This window comes from Ursus americanus, chromosome 13 (assembly GCF_024610735.1).
Source record: "Ursus americanus isolate L20-20 chromosome 13, mUrsAme1.1.p, whole genome shotgun sequence".
NCBI lineage: Eukaryota > Metazoa > Chordata > Mammalia > Carnivora > Ursidae > Ursus > Ursus americanus.
The window spans coordinates 70307539-70333827 of NC_142139.1; the positions used below are offsets into that span (position 1 = coordinate 70307539).

The following is a 26289-nucleotide window of genomic DNA, read 5'->3' on the forward strand; positions in this document are numbered from 1 at the left end:
TTTAAGATAAGGTTGATGGATCCACCTCTCAAGGCTGTGGTGAGAATCCCATGCCTAGGGTCTTGGTGTTTAATAATAAAATAATAAAATTAATAATAATAATAATAACAACAACAACAATAAATAGCTTTTGTTATTATTGTAATCATACCCTAGATATAATATTAAATATGGAAACTTCCAAGCATGCACAAAAATGCAGACAATAGCTTATTGGATCCCCAAGTTCCCAGCTTCAACAATTACCTACCCATGCCAATCTTGTTTCACCTATCCATCCCATGCCCCTCCAGATTATTTTTGAATAGGTCAGAGATATCATGTCATTCACCCATAAATATTATAGTATGTATCTCTGAAGGATATTCTTTTTAAAAATAACCATAAAATATCATTATCAGGGTAGCATTCTTAAATACTATCAAATACCCTCTTAATATTCAAATTGCCCAATTGTCACATAGGGTTTTCTTTTTTTAACAGTTTAAGTCGGTATCCAAATAAGGTCTATACCCTTGAATATTTTATTGGAGATATAATTAAGGTGGGGGCAGAGTTTTGCTGTAAGAATGTCCATTGCAGTGTTGTTTAGAATGGAGAAAAAGTAAAATAATCACAGTAGAGTAGAGGATTGGCGTATGACGTGACAATAGAACACACACAGCTATTTAAAACAATACTGGAGAAAGACTAGGTAATGAGCAGAAAAGGTATTGGTAAGTGAAAAAAAGCAGGGTTTAAAACAGTGTTTTCACTTTCTATTTTTGTTAATAAAATATATATATATGAATGGTGGGGGGAAATGGATGATTTTAATTCTCTTTTCAATTTTAGAATTAAAATTTCTCATCTTTCTATAGTGATCATGTATTCCTTGTGTAATAAAAAGGTATTAAAAATAAAAATGCAGCAGAAGGGCATCTTGGCGGTTGTCTGGTTTCATACAGAGTTAGCTCTATTTGGCTTGTTAAGCGTTCTTCTTACCATGTGTTTTCTCATGTGATCTGAAGAGAAGTCCTCAGAGGCAGGAAGCAGCCGCAGCCCTGAGAGGGTCTGTGCCTTCACCTGAGGCTATCACACAGTCCACAAAAGCGCATTCAGATGGCTACCGTTCACCCTTGGGACACATGATCTCATGCGTGCTCCGCGTGCTATCCTGGGAAGGTGGGAGGCAGAGGTGTGCTAGGACACGTCTTCCTTCTAAGGGGGGAACCAAGTCCAGAGAGCCTGTCTTTTCCTCACACCACCCCTCACACCTCAGGTAAATAGTTGTAAGGCCAGGTTTTGGTCCAGATGTCTGGTGCTGGCCATAACCATGAGATTACGTTTTGCGTCCCTTCAGAATTGCAACATCTCAGTGTAGGTGTTCCAGGGGAGGGATCTGCTTATGTTTGGCCAAGGGAGTGCTTAATGCTGTCTCCGCCTAACGCACCACACTGCATTCTGTGGTTCAGGATCTGACCAAACTTGCTTAGGTTCTCCACACCCATTTAGGGAAGGATTGGCTTCTGCTTGTCTTTGCTTTCTGTAAAATATTCACGTTCTGTCCACTTTCACCTCCTCTAACCTTTGCTGCCTGCCGATGTCTGCAGCCCCCAAGTCCCTCTCGGTGAGTGTCCCTTGCACTCAGCTCCTGCCTTCTATGGCACTCTGAGCCCTCAGCCAGGACCTGAGAGGTCCATCCGCTGCCCCTGCACCAAGCCCTCCCCACGCCCCCCCCCCACCACGCTCCTGCTTCCACAGTCCCCTCTTGGCTGTGCTCTGATTGTACTCAGGTTGGTTCTGACTCCTCCTTCTCTGAATCCTTATCTGTACCCTGCAATTTAGTTGTATATTTCTTGTTCTTTATGTCCATCTTCCCCCCCCCCACAAAAGACCATGGGCTCCTTGCAGGCAGACGCTATTGATGATAGCAATGACAACAGTTCTGATGGGTCACTGGGCCCTTCTTGTGTACCAGGCCCACAGCTGAGTGATTTACATAATTTCTCATTTATTATCTCACTTGACGGATGAAGAAGTCGAAGCTCTGAGAGGTTGAGTAACTTGTCCAAGATCACCCAGCTAGAAAGTGATAGAACAGGAATTTTAAACGTATCTGTCTGGCTGTAAAGCCCATGCTTTTCCACACTGTGCATACTCTTTGTCACTGTTTGTTTTTTGATTCAAATTTCCTTGAGGGCTCTTCACAGTGGCGTCCCTGGGGTTTTCGCTTGGTGGTAGAAAAGCTGCCTGTCAATAAGAGAGCAGATAATATTCTACCTATCCCAGATGGTTGGTTGGGATGAGAACACTCCAAGCTCTCTGTGTGTTCTTCCCACCCCCACTTTCCTGCCTCTGCACACCCTTCACTGCCCCACAACCTCTCTCTTTCTCATTCCTTTCCCTGGGGACACCCCAGCAGCCCAAGGACTCTCCCTAGACGATCGGGGATCATCTGCAGGTCTAATATCTTTTGATAGAGTTGGTAAGAAAATGGAGCCATGGATCAGCCAAAGTCCCCGAGGACAGAATCCAGACTGAAAACGGAACCCCCCCATACCCCGTCTGGACCCTTTCCTCTCACAGCTCCCCTTACCTTTCCCCAGTCAGAATCCTTGTTTGGGGGCTCCCAAGCCTCTGGGCTCAGCCCCACCCCTCTCCCAGCATTCTAAAGTTTGGGGGCTGCATTCAAATGAGAGATTTCTGAGTAGAGGTGTGTTGGAGGGACTTCTGAGGGTAGCTTGTCCTGGAAGAATGGGGGGAAAGTGGCAGCCACCGCCGCTGTCTCTGAGGACATTAGCAGAGCTTCCTGGGAGACCCTCTGCCCTTTCCCCTCCCACCAGCCCAGGCGAGCAGGGACCAAGCTTGCTTATTGTCACCTGACGCTGGGCAGCCACTGATCCCATTGGTGGAGCCAGATTCGGTCTGGCTCTCTCGTTCTTTCTCGCCTTCTCTGCCTCTCTCTCTCTCCTCCACGCTGCTTCGATTTCGCTCTTGCCTCTCCTCGCGCCCGGCTGGGAACATCGCCTCTCTGGGGGCAGCAGCGGTGCGCTGCAGAACCAGGCAGGAGCTGCCTGCGGGGCATGGAAGAAGCCTCTCCGGCAGGCGCGAGAGGAGCGAGAGGAGCGAGAGGAGCCTGCGAGCGCCGCTGCCTGTGACCCAGGCGTCGCCACGGCCCCTCTCCCTGGGGAGAGCACATCCACACAGAGGTCTCTCCCTTCCCTCCCTTCCAGGTCTTCCTCTGCAGAGCCCAGTGCAGCCAGGTGAGTGCCCTTCCTCCCCAGAGCATCCTGCTGTCAATTCTGAGAGGGACTCAGGTGGCAAGGGGCTAGGAGCTGGGGGCACCAGGGGCCTGCCACTGCCCACGGTGCCCACCTGGCTTGCCAGGGCCGGCGACCTTGTCCCCTGTCCCCCAGGGCCTTGGCAAAGGGATGAACAGCTGGATCCAGTCCCCGGGGGCACCACAGTTAGTCACCCCGTGACCATTCTGCTGCAGTCAGCGGTGCCAACAGGGACAGTGGGGTGGGGGAAGACTTGCCCCTGGCTCGCGGGTGGCTTTCCTGAAGGGGCACGGGCAAGGGGTATCGGTGTGTATGGCACGTATGCATGCTTGCGAGGAAACTGGAGGTTTGCTTGCGTAGATCCTTCTGTATGCACGCACTTAGGCTCTTGTGTGGGTTTCCACTGCCGGGTGGCATGTTTAGGGACGTATGTTTCTTGTACACGTGAGCTGCGGGGGGGGGGGATCACTTATCTGAGTAGCCTCTGGATTATGTGGGTGGGGGCAGTGTGAGGCAGTATATTTATGGGGTGGACATATCACTTGTCATGTGTGTGGGAGTACATGTTGACGGAGGGAGTGCATGTAACCGAAGGGTTTCTATGTGGGGAGGGGCAACTCCAGAGCAGAAAGGGGTAGGTAGGTGGGGAGTGTGGGCAGAAGCCACTGTCTGTGGGCAGACCCACGTAGGTGTGCAAACCTGTTGGCATGTGGAGGACCAGGGCTGGCAGAGTGTGGCTAGGACAAACCGCATTTTCAAAGTCTGGCTCTTTGAGCCTGGAGACGATTTGAGAGAGAGTACCGGAATCCGGGCAGGGGTTGACGTGCGCGTGAGTGTACATGTGTGTGCAAGCCGGCGTATGGGTTGCATGCGTTCTGTGGAGGTAGCCCACGTGCATGTTGGCGCCTGTGGCTTTCTTTTTTCCCCAAATATGGCTTGCGAGAAGGTGCGCATGCATATGTGTGTGCATGATCCTGTGGACTTCAACCTGTGTGGGTCTGTGCGGAGGTGAGAGCTTGTAGAGGGAAAACTGTGGGACATTCTTAGAACGTGGAAGGTGCTAGAGGCACTGGAGTGCGTGGGTGTGTGCGTGGGACCAAGAATGTCTGAGGAGGTGTGTGCAGCCCTTGTGTGGCAGGTGTGGGTGGGCACATTCGGTGCATGTGTGCGTGTGTGTGTATGCATGTGCACTCATGTGCCTGCCTGTGTGTGGGTGTGTAAATGCTTGTCTTAGCAGTGTGGGTGTTTCTCAGGTGCTGTCTCAACCTGTCCCTCACACCCGGACCTTCCCCAGTCACCTGGACTTGGAGAACTGGGGCTCACACCCACCCTTGGTCCACCCCGGCTTTGCTGTTCTCCCAAGTGTCACTCATGGCCACTCTCCCGAGCTAGCATGGGGGAGTCATCTCAGCTCTTCTAGAACTGTAGAAAGGAAAGGATGAGCCAGGTCCTGGAGTCCCCCCCCCAACATGGCTGCCCCTGTCTGTGGGGGAGAGTCTGAGGAGAGGAGTACAGAGGCAGGAACAGGTGCCCACCTGTGGGGTAGGCATAGACTGAATCTGCTGTGGGTGGGAGGTGGCCACTCAGGCCCTCCCTGGGGTGGGAGTGTGTCTGTGTTGGTGTGTCATGTTGGCGTGTGTGTGTGTGTGTGTGTGTGTGTGTGTGTGTCTCCCTGGGGAGCTCCTCACCGGGAGCCCAGAGGATGGCAACTCCCCAAGTCTCCACATCTGTCCCCATGAATTATAAACTGGTTTATTATCATACAGTTGTTTCCCAGTCCTATTCTGCTTTATTTTGAATGGACCTTGTAGCACCCCTATGCTTGTTTACCATGGGATTCCCTGCTCACAAGCCACTGACATTGGGCTGAACTTCACGACAGGCAGGCTCATACTTTAGTAGAAAGCCAAGGTGAAACACAGGCTCAGGGGGCACCCTGGAACAGGTAAAGGTCATCACCCGTATCCCTCCCCCTGTGCCTGCCACGTAGGCAGCCCACAGATGAATTTAGAGGTACCAGGCTCCACGACAAGCTTAACTGACAGGCAAGTGTGGGTTGGATCTTCTGGAAGCTATAAATAGAAGTACCTGCTTTCAAAGGCACAAGGTACCCTCACCCTTCGTGCCTGGGAAAAGAGAGGAGAAGAAGCAGAAGGGGGAGAAGAGGAAACAACATTCCAGAAAGCTGAGGTGTGCTGGGACGGGGCTTGAGAATGAACTGGGAAAGCACGAGCTCCACTGGGCACTAAGCAAATGCCCGGGAGCAAGTCCAACCCACGTTCATGTTCTTGACCCAGAGACAGTCCCGCCCCCCTCCCTCTCCCTTCCCACTCTGTTCCCAAGAGCTCTGAGCCGGGTCACAGTCAAGGCCAGAGTCAGCTCTTCCCAGCTAAAGCACAGGTGAGTGCCAATGGTGTGGTCCTTTCATACCTGGAACAGCAGCCCCGGGGGAAGCGAAGGGCTGAGAGAAGAGGAAGGGGAGAGGATATGTAGTTACTTGAAAGGGGGGATAGAAGGATAGAAGGAAGAAAAATAAATAGCAACAAAACTATGTGCACCTACGCATATACACGTGCCACACGTCACACGTGCCCCGCACACACTCACACACATACACACTCACACGAGGGGACACAACGTTTGCTTAATGATAACGAGTTTGGGCTCTAGTCAGACATGAGCTCAAATCACTTCCTCGCTGCATGAACTTTGGCACCCTAGTACCTCCCAAACCTCAGTGAACTCATCTGTGAAGTGGGGACAATAGTAGTACCTACCTATGGTGAGGCTTGCATGAGGTGATGCCTGGGCAATTATCATCACATACTGGCCTGTCGTAGTTGTCAGAGGTAAAACGAATTATTCAAATGCGTCAAGCAACAGAGGATCAGCTGAAAGGAAAGAGTGATGGCTGAAAAGTTAGGGGTGGAAGAAGAGCTGTGGCCCATGCTGCCCCCTCCTGCCACCGGTGTATCCACGTGCATCTCCGTGGTGCTTGGACTCCCAGCCTTGCGTCTCGGCGACCCTCCCGGAGTCACCCCGGGGGAGGAGGGAGGCCTGAGCCTGAGCGACCTGGCACCCTTGGCCTCTTGGCAGCCAGGGCCCTCTGCCTGCCTCAACCCTCACACCGGTCTCCTCAGTGGGTGCTTCCTGTCTCTCCTACATGCCTCGTACAGTTCTCTCCACCCCACCCCTTTCTCTTTTCACGCCTGCTGGCTGAGGGCCCCCCTCCTCGTCTCCATCTGCTGTGAATCTGTCCTGCCCGGCGTTTGCAGCATTCCCACTGCCTCTGCCACCTGTCAGGTGCCGTCTGCTCTGCAGACCCCTCTGAAGAGAGCCAAGAGCCCCCGCAGGGGGGACACCCCATCCCACCTTTGGTCCTACCCCTCCATCTTCCCATGCACTCTGCCCATCTGATTTGATGAGGCAGGTGCAATCAGTGTATCCCCAAGGTTCCAATTTGCAAGGGAGGTTGGGAGCAAGGCATTCCAGAAATCTCTGGTGGGGAGAAAGGGGCTAAATCTTCCTCTCCCTTCAGTCCCCACAGGAGCCAAGCCAGAAGGGAGCATGGAGCTGCTGTCCACGCCCCACAGCATCGAAGTCAACAACATCACCTGTGACTCCTTCCGCATCTCCTGGGCCATGGAGAACAGTGACCTGGAGAGGGTCACCCATTACTTCATTGATCTTAACAAGAAGGAGAACAAGAACTCCAACAAGTTCAAGCACCGAGTGAGTGGAGGGTGCCCAGTGGGCCTCTTGCTCAGACCCCTCCTTGAAGGAGGCAGGGTAGTGGTGCAGTGGTGGTGATCGTCGGGAGTCAGACAGGCCTGGTTCAAACCCAGGCTCTTCTCACTGTGTAATCTTAGGAAAGTTATTTAGCCTCACTGAGCCCGAGTTCCTTCACTGGTAAAAAGGGAATAATAACGCCAGCCCCCGCAGGCTTGTGAGAAGCTTCAGTGAGGTAATGTTTGCGTGCTGTCTGGCTTGGGGCCCAGCCACCGTGAACACCATTATCGGCGTCATGACTGGGGCTTCAGAGGGGGTGGGAAAACCTGAGGGGGGTCACAGACATCACACCTGGGGCTGGCGTCTCAGGGTATGACAAAGCCCCCGACTCACGAAGCAGCTCTGTTGTTGACCGTGTGGGCAACATGGGCCATGGGAGGGCTAGGGCCCTTTGCTTGGTCCTCATTGACCCCTCTTAGGCTGCTGTGATCCTCTCTGCCCCTGGCCCTCTGGCCTAATGGTGGCTGGATTTAGGAAAGCAACATGGGAGAGTCCTCTGCTGGCTGGGGTGTCCTTTCCCTGGGTTAAAGCCGGTGTGGGGGTGGGTGGGAAGAAGGCTCCCAGCTCCTCAAGCTGGCAGAAAGGAAGGGGGAAGAGTGAGGTGGGAAGGAGCTGGTTCCCACGACGACTGCATCCTGTGGGTTACTCACCCTCTCTCTCTGGAACTGGCTCTCCCGATCTGGGTGTCTTTTGGCAGGCCAGTTGCCACGGTGACGTGAATGTTCAACACCACCCCCTTAACCCTCCCCCCCAAAGAATAAGGCATATTTTCCCTTCCTCCCTGGCTCTCAGCATTTGCCGTTGCCGTGGAGACGGCACTGCAGTGTGCAGAGCTCTCGAAGTCTCCCTCGAAAACAGAGGTCTCGCTGCCCTCAACTTTTCGGCCTCCACCTCCGTGGCCTTTCTCCTTAGTTCCCAAGAGAACGGGCATCAGGGGGCGTTACAGAGGGCCGGAGGCTGGGGGGTATCTGTATGGCCTTCCCAATGGCCACCGCTTGCTTCCGCAGGAAAATGGTGGCCAGGGCACCGAGCCATTCAATCTTTGAGTTTTTGGCCCTCCTCAGGCAGCCTAGGGACCATGTGGGGAGTGTGAGGTCTGGCAGAATGCCAAGATTGGACGTGACCCCTGGTTTGACTCTTGGCTCTCTGCATCCCGTTTCTCAGGATGTCCCCACCAAGCTTGTGGCCAAGGCCGTGCCACTGCCCATGACGGTGAGAGGCCACTGGTTCCTGAGCCCCCGCACGGAGTACAGTGTGGCTGTGCAGACGGCCGTGAAGCAGAGTGACGGGGAGTACCTGGTGTCCGGCTGGAGCGAGACGGTCGAGTTCTGCACGGGGGGTGAGGCCCTGCTGTCCTGCTGCTTTGACACATCTGGCTTAGCTAGGGTCGGGAGGGGGCTTCGTCTTAAGCCAGCAGACTCTTATGAACACCTGTGGAATGCAGGCACCAGGCTACGGCTGTCGGGGAGGCGCCCCCCCCCCCACAAGCCTGCAGTCTGACACAGGAGGCAGACGTCAGCCCCGCTAGTCCTGTTGGCAACGCCACTTCCACCGCTTCCGAACAGCGACGCGCTTACTTTTCTGGCTTGGGGCAAGCGCACTGTTTTGTCATGTAAAATATACATGACACAAAATTTCCCATTGTCACCAGTTAAGTGTACAGGTCAGTAGTAGTAAGTACGTTCGCAGTGGTTGTGCAACCAATCTCCAGAACTTTTTTATCTTCCCAAACTGAAACTCTATACCCACTGCATGACAGCTCCCCTTCCCTCCTCACTCCAGCCCCGGGCAAACACCACTTCCCTCTCTGTCTCTGTAACTTCGGTATCTCCTGTGAGGGGAATCCTGCGGCACGGTCCTTCTGTGACTGGAGCATGAGCTCCGTTATTTCACTCAGCATCATGTCCTCAAGCTTCGTCTGTGTGGGGCATGTGTCAGAATGTCCTCCCTTTCTAAGGCTCAATAATATCCCACTGTATGTTGTAGACCGCACTTTGTTTATCCGTCGTCGGTCAATGGACAGTCAGTCAGTAATAATCCCACTTGCTCCTCTTGAGCCTCCACGTAGCCTGGGAACATGACCCCTATTCAGGGGTCCTGCAAATCCTCTTAGCAGAATTTAGTTGGCAAATTCCAGCACGAACAAGCACCAGGCTTATGTGTACCTGGTCATGGATGACCCAGGATCTGCCCCACAAATAGTCCACTCTTTTGGTGTCCACGGTGAGAACTGCTCGAGATCTCTCTCTGTTACAAGGAAGGCACAGGGAACATTCTTAGCCCCGGGCCTCTGAGGCTGCCGGCTCCATCCCCTGCCAAGGCCCATGCCCTAAGTCTCCTTGAGTTGCCATTCTCTTTCGAGCTGTGCTTTGTCTTAGCTCGGCTACAGAACCCCACCCTGGAGGTGCTCCCACTCCTTGTGGGGAAAGCCTCTTGGTTTACCCCAGAACTCCACCCATAGTGGGAGTTTAATTCAAACTGGGGAGCTGGGGATGGCTGCAGTCCAGTCCCCACTACTCTTGCCAAACCCAGCACCCTGGTCAGGACTGCATCAGCAAGGAGGAAAGGGCACCTTTTTCCAATTTGTACAAAGGCCCTGTCTTGGCTGGCAGCAGCCCCGCCTGGGCCCCAGGACCCCAGACTCTGGCCCTAGCCCTGGGAGGTGTCCGGTCTCACCATACTGTCTCCGGCCTTCCCTGCTTCTCCCGGGGTGCCGAAGCAGTCACTGTCTCAGACCCCGCTCTGGCTACCCAGTCACGTCACGCTCCGCAGGCCCCTCATGAGCCCCCACCTATAATGACAACTGGCTTCTGTGTGGGCGCTATGGACGGCCTCCTACCTGCTGGATTTGGGATGCTCACCCTAGGGGACCTCAAATTCTCCCCTCTCAATCCTTCTTTTGCTTGCTGGTCTTCTTCACATGAGGATGGCCAGGGATCACAGCTCCTGGGGCCCCTGGCATGATTGTCTAACTGGGCAGCCCCTGCCCCTTTCTGACTCAGAGAGCCTGAGCCTCTGGCAGTGAGAGTGCAGAGGTGACGAGGACAAACAGCACCCGGCTGTCCATGTTCCCAGCTGGGCTACCTGGCTTGCTCCCATGTGGCCCAAGCTGCCGTGACTTCTGGTGTCGCCTGTTGCTCTGAGGACGGAGGTGGGCTGACATACTGTGTGTGCAGTGGGTGAGTGTGGGGGGATGAGGCTGTGATACCCAGCCTGGCCCTGGGCTTACCGGCCTGGACTCTTGCAGATTATGCCAAGGAGCACCTGGCCCAGCTGCAGGAGAAGGCCGAGCAGATCGCAGGCCGCATGCTCCGCTTCTCTGTCTTCTACCGCAACCACCACAAGGAGTACTTCCAGCACGCCAGGTACAGCACAGCCCCCACACCGCCTGGGTCTCACGTCCTTCCCTGGCTCTTCTTTGCCTGGACGGCCCTGGCTGTCTGACGTCACGCCCACCTTGTCCATTGCCAGACCCTCCTACGGAGTCCCTATGGCCTCTTATCACACGCTGGCTCTGCGGGGACAGCTGGCTGCTTGGGATGGGGCTCCAGGGAAGCAGAGGGCTCTTGGGATGGGGCTGCCTGGGGGAACCATGCTAACTGGCCTGGGTGAACAAGATCTTGGGTTTGCTCCTCCTTTGGGACAGTTTCTTTCACTGTAATGCCAAGGGTCAGCTGTCTCTCCAGTTCAGGCCCTGGGCCCCAGGGGGAGGTGGTGAGGGGAGCACAGGGTGAGAGGATTCTGTACACAGTCACAATTTTCAAATGGTGTGCTGCGGAGCCTGGAGGTTCCAGGGAGGTGTCTCAGGGCATTTTGGGGGGATACTGAGGGGTTGTCAAGGAAATTAGGGTGAGGCTTTGTGGACCCCACACCTATCATTCAACTGGAGCAGCTTCAGTTTCATTGCCTATCGACTGCCTATGTGTAATATCCTTTGGGGAAGAACGAGAGGGGCTCTGTAATCCCAAAATATTTCATCTAGCTGATGACCTGGTCCAACCCGCCCAGCCTACAGATGGGCAGCCTGAGGCACAGAGAGCCAGTAAGTCACCAGTCACCCGGGACATCCAGGACGTGGCAAGGGTGAAGCTGGGGCTGGGGCTGCCCATCCTCCCCGGGCCTGCTGACACCGACCCAAGTCCATACCCTTCTAAGGCTGGGCTGGGGCAACCTGCTAGTCTTACTGTCTTTGTCACTGCATTCAGCTGGGGTTGGATCCTCCCACCCTGCCCCGGGGAGAAGGGAACTAGTGGGGTCTTCGGTTTTTGTACTAAAGAAAAGAGGCAGCCAGGTGAGTGGTGAGCACCCTGGCCCAGTTCCAGCTCCTCTATCAGCAAGCAAGCAAGAGACAAAAGCACCCATATGTGCCAGGATATAAAGATGAATAGAGGGCGGAGCCCCCCTCTTGAGAACCTCAGAGTCTATCAGCCGGACAGTACAGACAGATGGAATGTAAAGAGTACATGTGATTGTTGGGTAAAATTCAGTGTCCGCACACAGTAGGCAGTCAAAGTTTTGTTGCATACAAGTGCCTGATGTTCCTGGAAGATTTTGGAAAGGAGGGGACACCTGTGCTGGGCCTGGAAGGATGATTAGGAGTTTGCCGGGCCCGGGGTAGAGAGGTGGGAAAGGCAGTCCGGGCAGAGAGAAGAGCACTGGAAAGGCACAGAGGCAGGAAAGTTGGGGTTCACGTGTGGCTGGAGGATGTTACTTGTGGGTGTGGGGATGGGGGGAGGTGGGGTCAGAAAGACCAGATCTTGATGGCCTTGCTTTTCATGAAAGCTCCATCAAAGGGTTTTAAGATGGGGAGTGGTAGGTTCAGACCTCTCCTCTGTGAAGGAGTGGGTTGCATCATCCCATCTCCAGGGCTCTCCCTGCTCTCACATTCTGGAATGTTCTATTTGCGACTCATGGAGGCGGCAGCTGGTGGGAGAGCTGGGAGCTGCGCTGGCTCCTTTCTCAACCTCACACAGCAGCCAAGCCTCAGCCCAGCTAACCAGCGGCATTTTCTCTCCCCCTTGGCATTTTTCCCCTGGGGTGGGTAGGACCCACTGCGGGAACATGCTGCAGCCCTACCTGAAGGACAACAGCGGCAGCCATGGCTCCCCGACCAGCGGCATGCTCCACGGAGTCTTCTTCAGCTGCAACACGGAGTTCAACACAGGCCAGCCTCCTCAGGACTCCCCCTACGGCCGCTGGCGCTTCCAGATCCCTGCCCAGCGCCTTTTCAACCCCAGCACCAACCTCTACTTTGCGGACTTCTACTGTATGTACACAGCTTACCACTATGCCATCCTGGTGCTGGCCCCCAAGGGCTCCCTGGGGGACCGCTTCTGCCGTGACCGCCTGCCCCTCCTGGACATTGCGTGCAACAAGTTCCTGACCTGCAGCGTGGAGGACGGGGAGCTGATCTTCCGCCATGCCCAGGACCTCATCCTGGAGATCATCTACACCGAGCCCGTTGACCTGTCCCTGGGCACCCTGGGGGAGATCAGCGGGCACCAGCTCATGAGCCTGTCCACTGCTGACGCCAAGAAAGACCCCAGCTGCAAGACCTGTAACATCAGTGTGGGCCGCTAGGGACTCCTGCGGGGCCGAGGGGCTAGGGAGAGGTGACAGGCGGGGTGGCGATGGGCGGCATAGGTTCAGGGAGCTGGCTTTCTCTCCCCTGCCCCCCGCTCCCTCCACCCATGGCCTCCCCCTTTCCCACCCCTTGGCCGTAGCTGCAGCAGAGGGCGTCCCCTTGGTAGGCGTGGCCTATTCACGCTGGTGGACTTGGTAAGCTTCTTAGCCTCCGTAGGTTGGTGGAAGGAGGGTAGATTTCTGGAGATTTCCCCATTCCTGGCTTCCCTGTCCTGCCGTTTCTTGTTTCATCCTGGCCTCCTCCTCATGGAAACTTACAGCCTGGGGACCGTTCGCTGAGCCGCCTCCCCGGGCCAGAGCCCTCGTGTTGCTTGCCCGCCCCCAGAGGCGCTGAGGAGAGCTGAGGGGTGCTGCTCTTTAGCCCCGCCCACCCCACTCAGGGCCAACCACAGAATACCCCTCCCCTCTGTGCCGGCCCCCGGGGGGGGGGGGGGGCTTCCCACTCCAGGCCTGGCCCTTTCCCTCTATACATAGTCTCCTGCACCGCTCTGACCCCCAGCTGCTCCTTGACCCCCAGCACCCTCTTCCTGCATGGGGAGTGCTGCCCCTCCCCTTCTCCACCTGCCCTCTAGAAAGGGGACCTCTTTTTCCTCTTGGCTTTGGGGGCTCTGGGCTGTTGGGACTTTTCCTTTCTCGTCTGGAGATGATGTATACCCAGCGTCCCTTCTCCCTTGCTCCGAGCACTGAGGTCTGCGGCGGCAGCCACTGGGGTCGAGGAGGGGGACAGAGACCCCTGAGACCCAGAGGTCCGCCTTCTCAACCGGAAGTGGGCCGCCTCCTGCCCCGAGGGGACCCAGTGTGGAACTAGAATCGAGGGCTCTCCAAAGAGCCCTGGCACCCTGCCTGACTGTGCGCTTTGCTCGCTCTCTCTGCCACGGCACCGTGACTGCACCGTGCCTGCGTGTGATCTGGACTGTGGCTTCCCTGCCACCGCACCTCACGCCCTGCCCATGGCACTGTCTGCTCCCCACTGCGAGCCTGTTGGCGGAGAGCCCCTTTCCTGGGGAGTTCTTGGAGAAGTCTTCCTGGGCCTCCCAGCGTTTTCGCCTATTTCCTACTTTGGTACAGGTCATGAGGGTGGTGAGGGTGGACTCCTGGGATAAGCGAACCAGGTCGGTGGGCGGGTGGAGGTGTGGATGGAGGCGGTTAGCTGTTCCGGGGGGGTTGGTGGAGGTGATGTCAGGCAGAGGACAGCAGCCCCCACAGTGACAGCCAGATTTCCGTAGTGAAGTACAGAACGGGCCAGAAGGCCAACAAGGCCATATCTCAGTAAGGGCGCAGGTGGGACAGCTGGTCGCCTCTTGTGTAGCCACAGGGAGTGGGGTGGTCAGATGTCTCTGTGGCATGGAGCAGGTCTGGGGTCCCTGGGAGATGCATGGGGGAGAGGACATGGGCCCCTAGGCCTTTTCCGCCTCTGCTGACTGCGTTGCTGTGGGGGGTGGCCCCCTGCTCTCCCCCGGCCCTGTGTCTGCCCTGAGCTGGGGGCACGCCCGCCTGTGTTGTGCTTGCAACGTGCATCAATAAACCACCATGGCCTGAGAGCCCTGACTCTCTTTGAGCTCTGGGTCGGGTGGGGTAGGCAAGTTGTACAATCACAGAGGAACTCAACTGGGGATGTCCCCCAGGAGCAGACATCTGGAACTGTCTCCAAGGGCCTTCCAAATCTGGCTGTGGGAGGCAGGGCTCAGAAAGCAGAACCGTATCTCTAGCTTGGAAGGGACTCTGGAGGTCTCTTGGTATTACCCTGCACTTTGCAGAAGGGGAAACTGAGGCCGCTGAGAAGGGAAACTGTGGCAATCAGGAGACCTAACCAAGGTCCCCTGTTTGGAGCCCTTCCCAATGCAGCAGCCTGCCACTGCGTCAGACCCAGATGCTGCTGAATTTCCTCCCCCAGAGCCCAACTGTCCCCTCCCCAGCAGGGCTCCTCATTTGCAGATCTGAGTCACCTCTGCATCTATTATTATGGACTTATTAAAAGGATCCTCTGCTCGAGTAGAAAAGCTCCAGAAAAATTAGAGTCACCTCACTGACATTGCCTGGCTCAGGACCAAATGAACATGTGTCATCCAGAGCTTGGGGCACAGCCTCCTTGGGCTAGGGGAAAGCTGAAGGGCAAACGACCAATTCCTGAGGGCCTACTATGGGCCAGACATTTGGCCAGGTGCTTTCACACACATCAGCTCATGTAGGCTTCACAATGGCCCTGTGCTGTAGTATTCCCATTTAACAGATGAAGAAACTGAGGCACAAAAAAGTTAAAAGGCTTGCCCATGTCTTAGAGCTGGTAGGCAACAGTGCCTGGATTTGATTCAAAAGCTGGAAGCTTCCTATTCCACTGTCCTGTCTCCCCTAGCGTATGCCAGGCCACCTGAGCAGTAAGACATTGGCAGGCGGATCTCAACACGCAGCCCTCTCTCTCAAAGGTCTCCCCTCATCTCTTCTGGCTGACCAAGGCTGCGCCTTGATCCTGAATAACACCAGGGGGGGCTGTGGAGTCATAAATGCCAAGGAGCTTTCTTTTAAAGAACAGTGGGCAGCACTGGGTGTCCAGAATTCCCCAGATGGGGAAGGGCCTCTAGGGCCCATCCTTTCACCTCTGGTCAGGACACCCCACCCCACCCCACCCCAGAGGGGCTTTCAGAATCCTTCAGAGGTGCAGGCTTTAGTCTTCCTTTTGTGAACCCTCTGGGTTTCTTGGGGAAAGATTGGCTCCCAGTGTCCTCTTTGTGGGGGATGATGGCAGCGAACGGAGGTGGGGGTGGGGGTGGGGCCGCAGACAGGTTTCTCCAGAGAGCCTGCTTCTCCTTGCTCTCTCCAGATGGCCGCTCTGCTCTCTGGTTGCTGGAGGCACTTGTCAGAGCTGGGTCAGGGCACCGGCTGGAATCTGCCCTGAGGTCCCTTCTGGCCTGTGTCCCTCTAATCTGACCTGGTGGAGGGAGAGAGGTCTACGTGCGAATGAGATCGTGCACACGTGCGCACGCGAGCACGAGCACACGCACACACACACCACCTCCCTAGACTGGATTTAGAAGACACACTTGGCTGCCACGGCCACGAGAGCCACAAGGTGAGAGACAACCCTGGGTTGAAGCTGCCACTGTCCAGCCAAGGGGCCCCAAATTAGCCCTGCTCCAGTGCAGGCAGGGAGGGAGAACGAGGCAGTGGCCACCAAGGGGTGCTTCCAGGTTACACGTGGGGTGTTCTGTGTGGGCACAAATACACAGATACAACACATACGCACGGCTACATGCCCTCATGCCCCCCAACAATCTGTCTCTGTCTCTCTGCTCCGCCCATTCCTTCCCTATTGGGCCAGCATCTTTCTTTTCACCTTGGATGGATGACAGTCTCCCCAAGGTAGTGGGCAGGGAGGTGCCAGCTCTGAGGACCCTCACAGTTTTGCATGGTTTTGGCATGTGTCTCTTCTCCATGTTAGGAAAAAAGGTGGCTGGGGTCCCAAAAAAGGCATGAGGAGGGACCATTCCCCCAAATGGAGGGAGGCCTTCAGGAAGCTGAGCTGAGGTGATTGGCCATAAAACAGCTTGGCCACAGCATCTGGAGGAGATTGGAACCAGATGTTCCTGAGATGGGGGAGGGGAGGCTGTGGGGCTGGGAGGAGGCTGGAGCAGGAGAAGCAGGCTGGTCAGTTGGAGGCTGGGTTTGGGGGGGCTGACTCGTGGCTCTCTGGGGAAAACATCTGGCTGCCCTCTCCCCACTCCCCAAGTCAGACACTACTATTTTTGCAAACTGGAGCAGCAAATCTTTTCACGATTCTAGAATCAGCCCTGTGTGTAGGGACAGTCAAGCACAGGGTGTGACTTGGGAGGTGCCCAGAAAGGCAACCAGCTAGCCAGAAATGTCTCCTGCTGCCCTGCAAGCCCCGCCTTGCTGTGGGCTAAGCATGGCCTTCTCTGGCAGGAATGCTTCTGCCCCAAGCTCCGAATGCTCGACTGGAAACTAGTGTACCCAGAAGTTTCTTTTTTTGCATAGAAAGAGAGTAGTCCAGGAACTGGAAAACTGTCTGGCAGAGGAAAGGAAAAGAAGGCCCATTTAAGGAGAGCCTCCTATTTGCCAGGCACTGTATCAGGATCTCCTCAAAGAGCATCTCACTGTTTCCTTGAAACCCGTAAGGTGTTGTCATTCCATGTGTCTAGATGAAGAAACTGAGCGGCTCAGAGAAGTTAAATGACTCACTCAGGGGCACACAGCCACCAAATGGTAGAGCTTGTGTTCGAAACCGGCTATGTTTGCATGCAAGCTTTTGACCTTCTCATGACAGAGAAGTATATAGGGTTAGGGGGAGGAGAAGGGAAAAGGAGGAAAGAGAAGGAGGAAAATGGTGGGGCAGGGCATCTGACTTTCCTTCTCCTACAGTTGAGCCACACTTGCCCCCCACTGCTGAGGAACCCTGCCCTCTGGCTGCTTGGAGACGAGACCCTGGGTTTTGTTGTCCACCTCAGCGGTGGCCGGGAGGGTTGCCAGGGACAGGGGAGAGGCTTGGGGAGCAGAGGCCCAGGGAGGACTCAGCTGGCCGGTGCCACTGGACAATGGATGGCAGAGCCATGTCTCCTGCCTGCTGGGCTAATGCTGTTGTGCCGGCCTCTGTGGGCTAGAAAGGTGCTCCCCGAGGCAGGAGTCTGAAGCTCTAGGGCGTGCTCTTCTCTCAACCTGCACGCGCAGTCTGGGGCAGGTCCATCCCAGCTCTTCCACTCCTGGCCATGCACGCAGGACCCCGGGGGCTTGCGGACAGTTGTAGGAGCAAGGGTCCCTTCCTCTGACGTGGAGTCAGCTGAGCCGCTGGGCAGCGAGCCGCACTGCAGTTGGTCTAGCCTAGAACCCTGAAGCAGCCAGAAGGCGAAGGTGGGTGGGGCTCTGAGAGCACCTGCATTGATTAAGTTCTAGAATATGTAACAGTGGCCTGCACCCAGCTCCTGGGCAGCCTCCATCTCCCAGAGGCAGCCTCTGAAGATGGGCCCAGGGCAGACAAGGGGGGTCCCACCAGCACAGTCCCTGCATCATTAGAGGGCTCTGAGCCTACGGTGGGGATGGAGTCTTGGGACAAGGGCCTGAGGCGGCTGCATGAGCTGCCTCTGGCTGTGGCAATGCTGTTCATAGCGCCCTGATTCGGGGTGGAGGACCGGCTACTCTCTGTGGGCTGGAGCCCTTAAGTCTGCATGGGGTTAGGATCCTGGCCCCTTCTGGACATGTGGCTCGTAACTGGGAGTATGGTCCTCTGAGCCTCAGATGAAGCTGGAGGGCTGGTGAGCAAAGCCGTGACCACTGACTACAAATTCTGCTGTGGAGAAGCTGATGCCAAGTTGGCTGGCAAAGTGTCTGGGTGAGATGCCCAGGCAGCTCCAATGGTTTGGGGGCCTTTCCATTCAGCTCATGGCCTCCAGGCTGTCCTGAGCACCGAGGTCAGAGGAGGCGGAGGCAGGGAGCGGTGGCTATGATGTCACAGCCTGTGACCTCACTGGAGTAATAGGCAATAACCCCTCAGGCCATCACCCCCTCCCTTGCAGGACCTCAAGGGCTCATCTGCCATCAGGACCAGACGAGAAAGCTGCAGCCTGACAGTGGGAGCAGGCTGGCTTCCTGGAAGGAGAGGGTCCTGCCTACACATCGGATGCCAGCCATGTGTCTGGTCTCCACGATTGCATTCTGCTTAAGGGCCCATCTGGGGCGCACCATGCTCTGTGGCTGCCTGGGGGAGGTCCCCTCCCACCGTCCAGATAGCATCTGGCACAACACGCGCCTCTGCAATGGGGAGGGGCTCGAGGCCAGTGAAGGACCCACAGACCCACTGAAGGATCTCAGGGAGCCCCAGGGCCGGGAGCAGGATGCCTGGCTCTCTCTGAAATATGGGAGTGGCCAGCCCAGGCAGAAGAACCCAGGTCCTCTCTCTGCTCTCTTTCGCCTTGAGATCCATGAAGAGAAAGGGGGGAGAGAGGCTCCTCTGAATGGAGGGAGCAGGGATGTGACCTCTCTCCTCCGGGCCTCTAGGAAACAGGTCTGGGCCTCACTGCTGGCCGGGGAGGGAGGAGGCAATGGCAGGAAGGAGGAGGCCAGACAAGACACAGCCTTGGGAGAGGGGGCCAGGGCTGGAATGTTTGCTCAGTGGCTGCTGAGTGTCTGGCTCTTGTCTCCATGAGAAGAGAACGACCCGCAGGGGCCAGCACTCAGTGTTTGGCCTTCAGGAAGGCAGACTTTCAGGGCCAGTTTGTGGATCTGTTGCTGCTGATGCCAGTTTTCTGGCTTATGGTGGGCTCCCCGGGACACCCTCCAGCCCACGCACTCCTTTCCCCAGACAGAGACAGAAAACGCGGATGGACACCAGCTGGACAGACACATGCCTATCCCCTTTTACATACCTCCCCCTCCCCGCCCCCAAACAGCGTCTTTACAGAATGTTCCGCTCCTCACGTTGTGTGGGAGGGCTATGAGCACTGCGTGTATGCTGTACGCCTACAGGCTGAAGTGTGCGAGGCGGCTGTGTTTGTGTGTGCCCGAGTGTGATTCAGGGGTCCTGGAATCGAGGGACGGAAGGGCAGCCAGCGAGGCCAGGTGTCCTGGCTGTGGGCCAGTCCCAGACACAGCAAGCCTGCACATCTGGCACGAGATGCCCACCCCCCACCCCTCCCCCACGTCCCAGACAGCATCTGGCATGAGATACTGGCTGTAACACTTTCCGTTTATTGGCTGGGGTGCCCTGGTGTGGCTGACCAGCCGCTGGGCCTGAGAGAAGCCCTGTCTTGTTTCCCCACCCCCTCCCCTGCATCTCCCCACTGTGGCTCCTGTGGGACTCATATGGAAACTCACGCCCCAGGATGTGGGGAAGTGGGGGCTTAAGAAAACCGAATCGAGGTTGGAGAAGGGGTGGGAAACGTACATTTCAAGGAAGATATGCCACCGGCTATACACAATACAGCGTGTAGAGAGGGCAGGGGAGATGGGCGGGTCTGCTGACAGACGCTCTCCCCACTGGGCCAGGCCCCCAGAGAGGAATGGCCACTTCAAGTGTCTCAGTGAAAGCTCTGGCTCCCTGGCCCTGGCCCCCCTGCTCTGGCGGGGGCAAAGAGGAAGGGATCATGAAGGAGTCCAGTTCCCCTGCCTCCTGAGGACAGCCTCACCTGGACCGTCGGCCTGCAGGTCCTGGCGCCTGGGGGACGGGGACGGGGTGCCCACCTCCTGCCCACCTCCCGCTGTGCAGTCCAGGTGACTGAGGGCAGCAGACCTCCCGTCCCCACCCCCACGTGAGGGCAGTGGTCATTTCCTGCTGTGCAGTGTGTCCTGGAACTTGGTGCTGGTATACCGCAGGTGAAAGCCTTTTTTGGTGATGGTGTCGTCTGAGTGGAATTTCACCAGGACAGAATCTCCCGCTGAGTACACCTCCTCAGGAGGCTGACAGAGGAAAGGGACAGGCATGAGACTGAGACCGCTGTCTTTGCCCCCCAGGATGCCCAGCTCTAAGGAAGGCGGGCAGCTCCCAGGCATTCACCACATTCCCCCAGCCCCTTGAAGCAGGGGAAAGACTAACGCCAGCAGGAGTTTAAGGGGGTGCCTGGAGGAGGGAAGAAAGCAGGGGATAGAGGAGCTTGTCTTTATCTCAGAGTCACAATTCATTCTAAACCCAGTGCTGCAATCAACCAGCTAGTCGGCAAGGCACTGCGCCTCTCTGGGCCTCACTTCCCTCAAGGACAAATGGGAGTGAATGCTCCCTGCTCTCCAAGCCTAGAAGGGCTGGGGGGAGGTTGGGGGGGACACATGAGAGGATGGCTGTGAAAGGGTTTTGCAAAGGGAGTGGGTTCTCTGAGAGGCTGCCTTCTCACTGTCTCAGCTGTCTCCTGGAGAAGACAGGATAGCTGGGTTCCCCAGGCATAGATGTGGCCATTCCCCTCGTGTCCTCCCCCAGTTCTGGCCATGGTCAGCTTCAGGTGATGCCCCTTCCTAGGCTCCTGCAAGCCTCTCCTCACCGCTGTGTGCAGGCCCTTGGAGTGACAGCTACCTGCAGAGCATCGGCACACAGATGCCCTGGCTCTCAGGCCATAGAAAGCATCATTTCCGAGAACCTTGGGGACATTTCCAGCAACCTTGCCAGGAAGCCCTGACGGGATTGGGTTCCTTCCCCAGGTTCCCTCCCGTTGGCTCCAGCCTGGTGGAAGTCTCTGGAAGAAGCCACCTGGGGACACCGGATTTGATGTGCGGCTCACTGGAATGTGCCAGATTGAGGCAGTTACAGAGGGCAAAGTGATGAGGGGGTGCCGGCCTAGCAGCCAGGGGATTCCAGAGCGGTGAGCCAGGCAGGCGACGGGCCTGCGTGCTCTGTTCCTGCCTCACCTCCCCACCCCCCACCCTGTCCCAGGCCTACAGAGGCTGAAGTTCTGCCCTACGGGTGCATTCAGGGCGCTAACGCTGGGTCCAGCAGATGCTGCAGCTCTGGGAAGTTTAACCTTTCCTAGGGCGCCCAGGCTGCCCTGGAGCATGGCCACGAGAGAGGTGAGGGACCAGGGAGGCGATGGGAGGGGGGGCGTGTGTGTGTGTGTGAGTGTGTGTGTGTGTGTATGTATGCATGTGCCCGTGTGTAATGCTATGTGTGTGCGTGCACACCCATGTATAATGGCGAGGGGAAGATGATGTTCTCTGAAGGGGGAAAGGATTCATACAAACAAAAGAAAAAAACAAAAGAAGCCACAAGCTCTGACTGAGAGGAAAATCCACCTTTGTGGTTTTCCCGTGGCCTCAGTTAAGACCCCATTGAGCGAACTTTTGCCCACTGCCTCCGGAAGCGCCATTTTTACAGACTGAGAAGCAGCGCTCAGCATCTGCTGGGACAGTAGCACCAAGGGCTTTGGGAGCAGCTGGCTTCCCACCAAGAAGAGAAGCTGGCAGTGGATGAGACGAGGGTGTTTTTATGGCTCAGCCAGAACGACTGGTTAGCACAGTTCGGCTCAGGCTTCCTGGCTCTTGCCCCAACCTCTGCCCCTGACCCTCGGCCCTGGTAAGCTGCCTTGGGCCTGGAACTAGGGGTGAGGGGGGCAGAGGGAATTCCATCCTCCTCTCCAGATGCAAGCTACCCTGTAGGTCCAACTAAACTAGTGCTGAGCAGGCTTGGGTCAGGGCAGGGCTTGTCCCAAGGCCGCAGAAACCACAGTGTTGGCCAAAAAAGGACCGAATTTCCTGGGTGGGGATGGCCTGGGGCAGGGCGGGCCTCCGTGAGCAGCTGCCCACCCGGCCGGGTCTCCGGGCTCCTGCGAAGGGCCGGGCCTGTGCTACCACCCACACTGGCACCCCACACCTGCCGAGGCACGGCCACATGGGCGCTGGGGGTGGGGTCTCACCCCTGAGCCGCAGTAGCGCCCCAGTCTGGGGGCTGTGCTGTCATAGCCATCGAAGAGCTCCATGTAGTCGTAGCCACAGTCTGTCTCCTCCTCCACCTCAAAGGTCTGGAACACCAGCTCCACGCCATAGCCTTCCTCTGCCACGATGACCCACTCGCAGTCCACCCCCCCAGGGTAGTTGTTGTCGCCAAACTGGGCGTGGGAGTAGAGATCCTTTGTCTTCACCTCTGCCCGCACCTGGCCTCCACACTCTGTGGGAGGACAACAAGCTCAGCCAGCGCTCCCTGAGCACAGCCGAGGGCCCCGCGCTGCACCTCACCACGCCGAGCCCTCCCAGCTGGATGGAGGTCCCGGGGGAGGGCTGCAGGGCCGGTGGTGGGCAGGTGTGCACCTGGCCCAGGACGCGGCCCACGACGACGGCTCTGCTGCCCCGCCTCTGGATCGACGCCCACAGAAGCCCGGGGACACGCGGGGCTGGCAGGCAGCTCTGAGCAGAGGCACTGGGGAGGGCACGCTTGTCAGAAGAAGACATTGCTAATTTGCTCCAACTGACGGCTGCTGTGGAAGAATGTGGGCCCTGCGTTGCCAGAGCTTCCATTCTTCAGACAGAACTACATCTGGATTTTCTGCGAAAACTCTTGATTTTTAAATGTTGGCTCACATTTTCAAAAAACACAGTGTGGGCCAAACAGAGCAGGTCTGAGGGCCAGAGAGAGTTCCGAGCCTCCAGTCTGTGACCCTCTCCTGGGAGGGGCAAATGAGAGCATGCAGGACAGGGCCATCAGTGTCCATCCTCCTCGGGAAGCCCTCTGGCCTCTAGGACGCCTGGTGCTTATGTTTCCTTGGGGGGTGGGGAGGGGGTGGGATGGGACCTGGGGCAGGAACTGAATTGCAAGGGAAGAGGGGAGGCTGTGCACCCGTCGGCCCTGGGGATGCCCCAACAGGGGGCTCAAGACCCAGAAGGAGCCTGTGAAGCCCCCATCTGCTCTGACGTTCCAGGCCTCCCCAGCCTTGGGCTCCGGCCTTTCTCTGCCGCTGTTTTGCTTCTACTTCACGGCTGTCCTCACACACCCATTGCTCAGGCCAAACGAAATGATCTGCGGTCATCTGTATACACCCCGAGTTATCCTGGGGTTGTGGCTGTGCCTGGGCTCCTCCCCCGTCTGGAATGACCCCACCAACTCCCATTCGGAGCTAGAGCTTATCGTGTTTTGTCTCATGCTCTGGTTATCTGTGCACGTCCCAGCTCACCTCTGGACTGGGAGTTCCTGGAGTGAGGGTGGGGGAAGGGCTCCTGCCTGATCATCGCCATGTGCCCCTCTGAGGCTTGCATGGGGCCACAGCTCAGTAAAGGGCTGCTGAATAAACAGACAAGGGATCACTAAGGAAGCCCCTCTAGGGCCGAGATGTTTGCTTCATTTTTGGGACCAGCACTTAAAACACTGCCTCAAACATGTCATGTGTTAATAAATATCTGCAGAATGAATGAACGAGTGACTTCTGGGGGTTGGAATGTGGGTGGGCTGCTGCGCGGTCAAGTGTCCTACCGCTGGGAACTCTGGGGCTTCCCTCCCCATCCCCGGCTTCCCCACCCACTGTCGTCACTGCCCTCTGTTTTCCAACTTCACGGCCCCTAATCCGGACCTCCCCCACTCTCCCTTCAGCGCTCCCTCTCTGCTCCCCTGCCCGGTCCTCGGAACACAGTCTCTCTCCACCCAGGCCGCAGGCTGGGTCCAACTGTGCCTTCACATGCTCTTCATCACCCCCCATGGGCCTCCTGAGCCTGGGCCTGCCTTTGGGACCAGCACCAGCAGATGCCTGCAGAACAAGACAGCATGAGGGCACTGGCTGCCCAGCGCCCTGGCCTGAGGCGGCCTCACCTGTGCAGTGGGACGCCTGGAAGCCCTTCCTCTGGACTGAGTTGTCCGAGTAGAAGCGCAGGAACATGCGGCTACCCGTGGCCAGGACGGGCTCGGGCTTTTTGCTCCCACAGAAGCGGCCGAGGGCGGGGGCCTTGGCGTCACGCCCGTCATACACCTCCAGGTGGTCATAGGCACACTCAGGCTGGGACTCGATGTCCATCTCCACGAAGGTCTGGAGGGCACGAGGCAGGACAGCAAATTCAAAAAGGGGTGGGGAGGCAGCAGGTGGCCCCAGATCTAGGCCTCCGGACCCCAGCTCCTGGAGACCCAAGGAAGTGGTCACCGCCAGTGGCACAGCTGGAAGCAAGGAGAGGACCTGGGTGGCGGGGCAACGACAGGCAGGGCCTCTCTCCAGACCAGACGGGGGTCTCACTAGGATCCTCAGAGGGTGACAGCCTTGGCTCAGCCAGGCCAACAGCCTGTAGTCCGCATCGCTCTGAGTCACCCAGGGCTTTGGAGCCGACAGGAAATAGGCGGCAGCCCGATGGCACAGAGGAACGGGGCGTCCATGCAGGCTGGGGTGTGGGCGCCTTACCAGCTTGACCCGGTGGCCGGGGGTGCTGGAGATAGCCCAGGTGCACTCCTTCTTGCTGGGATATTTGTCGGGCCAGTTGGGGCTGGTGATGGTGCCACTGGTAGATGTCACCTTGTGGTCACAGCCGGCTGTGGGGAAGTGAGGGGAAGGGGTTCAGCAAGGACCCCGGTGCTCCAGTGCCCCCTGTGAAGAAAGGAATAAAGCCCTTCCCTCCTGCCCTTCTTGCTTCTTTCTCTTGTTCCTCACCTGCCAACGGATGGAAGGCTTACATGAGTTCTTTTCTGTTCCATTACCCACAGCTGGGGAAATCTAGCTGCTGGCTTCCATGCGGGGCCCTGCCTGGCAGCATCCACGGAAGCCACCCTCACAGCTGCCCCTGTGCAGATCCCTGGATCTGTGAGGCCATCTGGTCCCCCCCTCCACGATGCTGTCATCCTCTGGTCTCCTGCCACACCTCCAGATTCACAGAAGACTTTGGCACCTGACTCAGTTCTCTGCCCACTCCTGTTGCCATCCTAGGTGATATCAGCAAACATGCTGGCCTCTCTGTCTCTGCTCAGCTCTATTGGTGCTTATCTTCTTCCTCTCGAGGTGGTCTTGCTTATGACCTTACCCTGGGCCTTGCCATTACCCACCATTTCCTCATGCTACAAATATCACCTCTTTGTGACCACCTCCTTTTCTTCCAGGGTGCTCAGGCCCTCACTGTCCCCACACTGCTTCTTCAGCTTTGGAGAGCCCTCCATGGCCTCACTCCTCCTGGTTTCTTCCACTATTTCCTCCTTGGTTGACTTAACTTACTTCCCTATCTGGCTGGACCACGTGGCCGATCACCCCTGCTACTCAACACACTGTCCTACTATGCCGTCTTGGAGAACCCCATCTGCGGCCCCAACCACTGGAGACCCAAACCACTTGATACTCTTGGATCTGTCTTTGACCAGCTCCACCTCTCACCTCCTCAACAATGTTTCCAAACCCTCAGCCCTCTCAACTCCCAACCCCTCACCGCCAGAAGACCAGCTCCCCTCCTGCCTCCCTGAGAAAATCAGGGCTTCAGGTAGGAACAATTTCAACTTCCTGGCAAACTCACCTTCCCCTTTCCTTGTCTCTAAGAAGGTGTCTCTGCTTCTGTGAGCTGGAGCTCATTGCCACCCACCAGCTGGACACCCTTGTACCTCAGATTACCCACCCTCACTCTCTGTGCAGGCTCGGACAGCCTGTGGACCTTACTAAGCTTTGCCCCATCCTAAAATCGGCCCTGTGTTCCCCTCCAGCTGCTGCCCGTCCTCTCTCCTTTCCTTCTCAGTTGACCTTCAAGAAAATTTGCTGTCACCCCATTCTCACTACTTATGGCTCCTCGATCCATTGCAATCTGCCTTCTGCTTCTGAAAGCACGGCCTCCCAAACAAATTTAAGAGCTGATGCTCATTATTTATTATCATCCAATCTGACAGATCCCTCCGGGAAAAACAGGCAGCTGGTGCACTGTGGGCTGGGGAGGAGAAAGGGACGGGTGGCTGCCTGTGGTCAGTGGCTCAGGACAAACGCACAGCCACGAGGCCCTGAGAGCAGCGGGCGGGCTGTGCAGAGGCCCCCGTGGAGGCAGGTGGAGGCCCTGGCTCGCCACGTGGGTCCTGTGCACTGTGTCCGTCACCCTTCTGTGGCTCCCCACTGCCACGCTTACTGCCGTCCCCCATTTCTACACTGGTCTTCCCTCCAACTTCTGTGGGCATGCCCATGTCTCTCCCAGCTAGACTGCAACCTCCTCGGGGGCAGAGGGACCCCCTTTTTGAGCC

At 56.8% G+C, this 26289-nt stretch overlaps 2 protein-coding genes across 3 annotated transcripts in view; one reads left to right on the forward strand and one right to left on the reverse strand.

The window, feature by feature from the left end:
- Positions 1–2968: 2968 nt before the first annotated feature.
- PHYHIP (phytanoyl-CoA 2-hydroxylase interacting protein) lies at positions 2969–14236 on the forward strand. The gene is made up of 5 exons (XM_045774129.2): positions 2969–3245; positions 6802–6995; positions 8217–8391; positions 10300–10417; positions 12098–14236. The coding sequence occupies exons 2-5, from the start codon at positions 6831–6833 to the stop codon at positions 12630–12632; spliced, it is 993 nt and encodes a 330-aa protein (XP_045630085.1). The 5' UTR covers positions 2969–3245; positions 6802–6830; the 3' UTR covers positions 12633–14236.
- A 5136-nt stretch (positions 14237–19372) lies between these two features.
- BMP1 (bone morphogenetic protein 1) overlaps positions 19373–26289 on the reverse strand; it is a 42125-nt gene continuing 35208 nt past the window's right edge. The window contains exons 17-20 of one of the 2 annotated variants that reach the window (XM_045774029.2): positions 24491–24618; positions 23914–24127; positions 22034–22284; positions 19373–20096 (exon numbers count right to left, since the gene is read on the reverse strand). In XM_045774029.2, the coding sequence (XP_045629985.2) occupies positions 19962–20096; positions 22034–22284; positions 23914–24127; positions 24491–24618 (728 nt within the window). In that variant the 3' untranslated portion in view covers positions 19373–19961. Of the gene's footprint in view, positions 20097–22033; positions 22285–22424; positions 23392–23913; positions 24128–24490; positions 24619–26289 lie in introns of those variants that run through there. The other variant, XR_006775641.2, reaches the window with a different exon arrangement.

Excerpts from the sequence above, each read along its gene's own strand:
- PHYHIP (XM_045774129.2), top strand. The coding sequence starts at position 6,831 with ATGGAGCTGCTGTCCACGCCCCACAGCATCGAAGTCAACAACATCACC. Across the intron at positions 8,392-10,299 it reads GGTCGAGTTCTGCACGGGGG|ATTATGCCAAGGAGCACCTG; the intron begins GTGAGGCCCTGC and ends GGACTCTTGCAG. Across the intron at positions 10,418-12,097 it reads GAGTACTTCCAGCACGCCAG|GACCCACTGCGGGAACATGC; the intron begins GTACAGCACAGC and ends TGGGGTGGGTAG.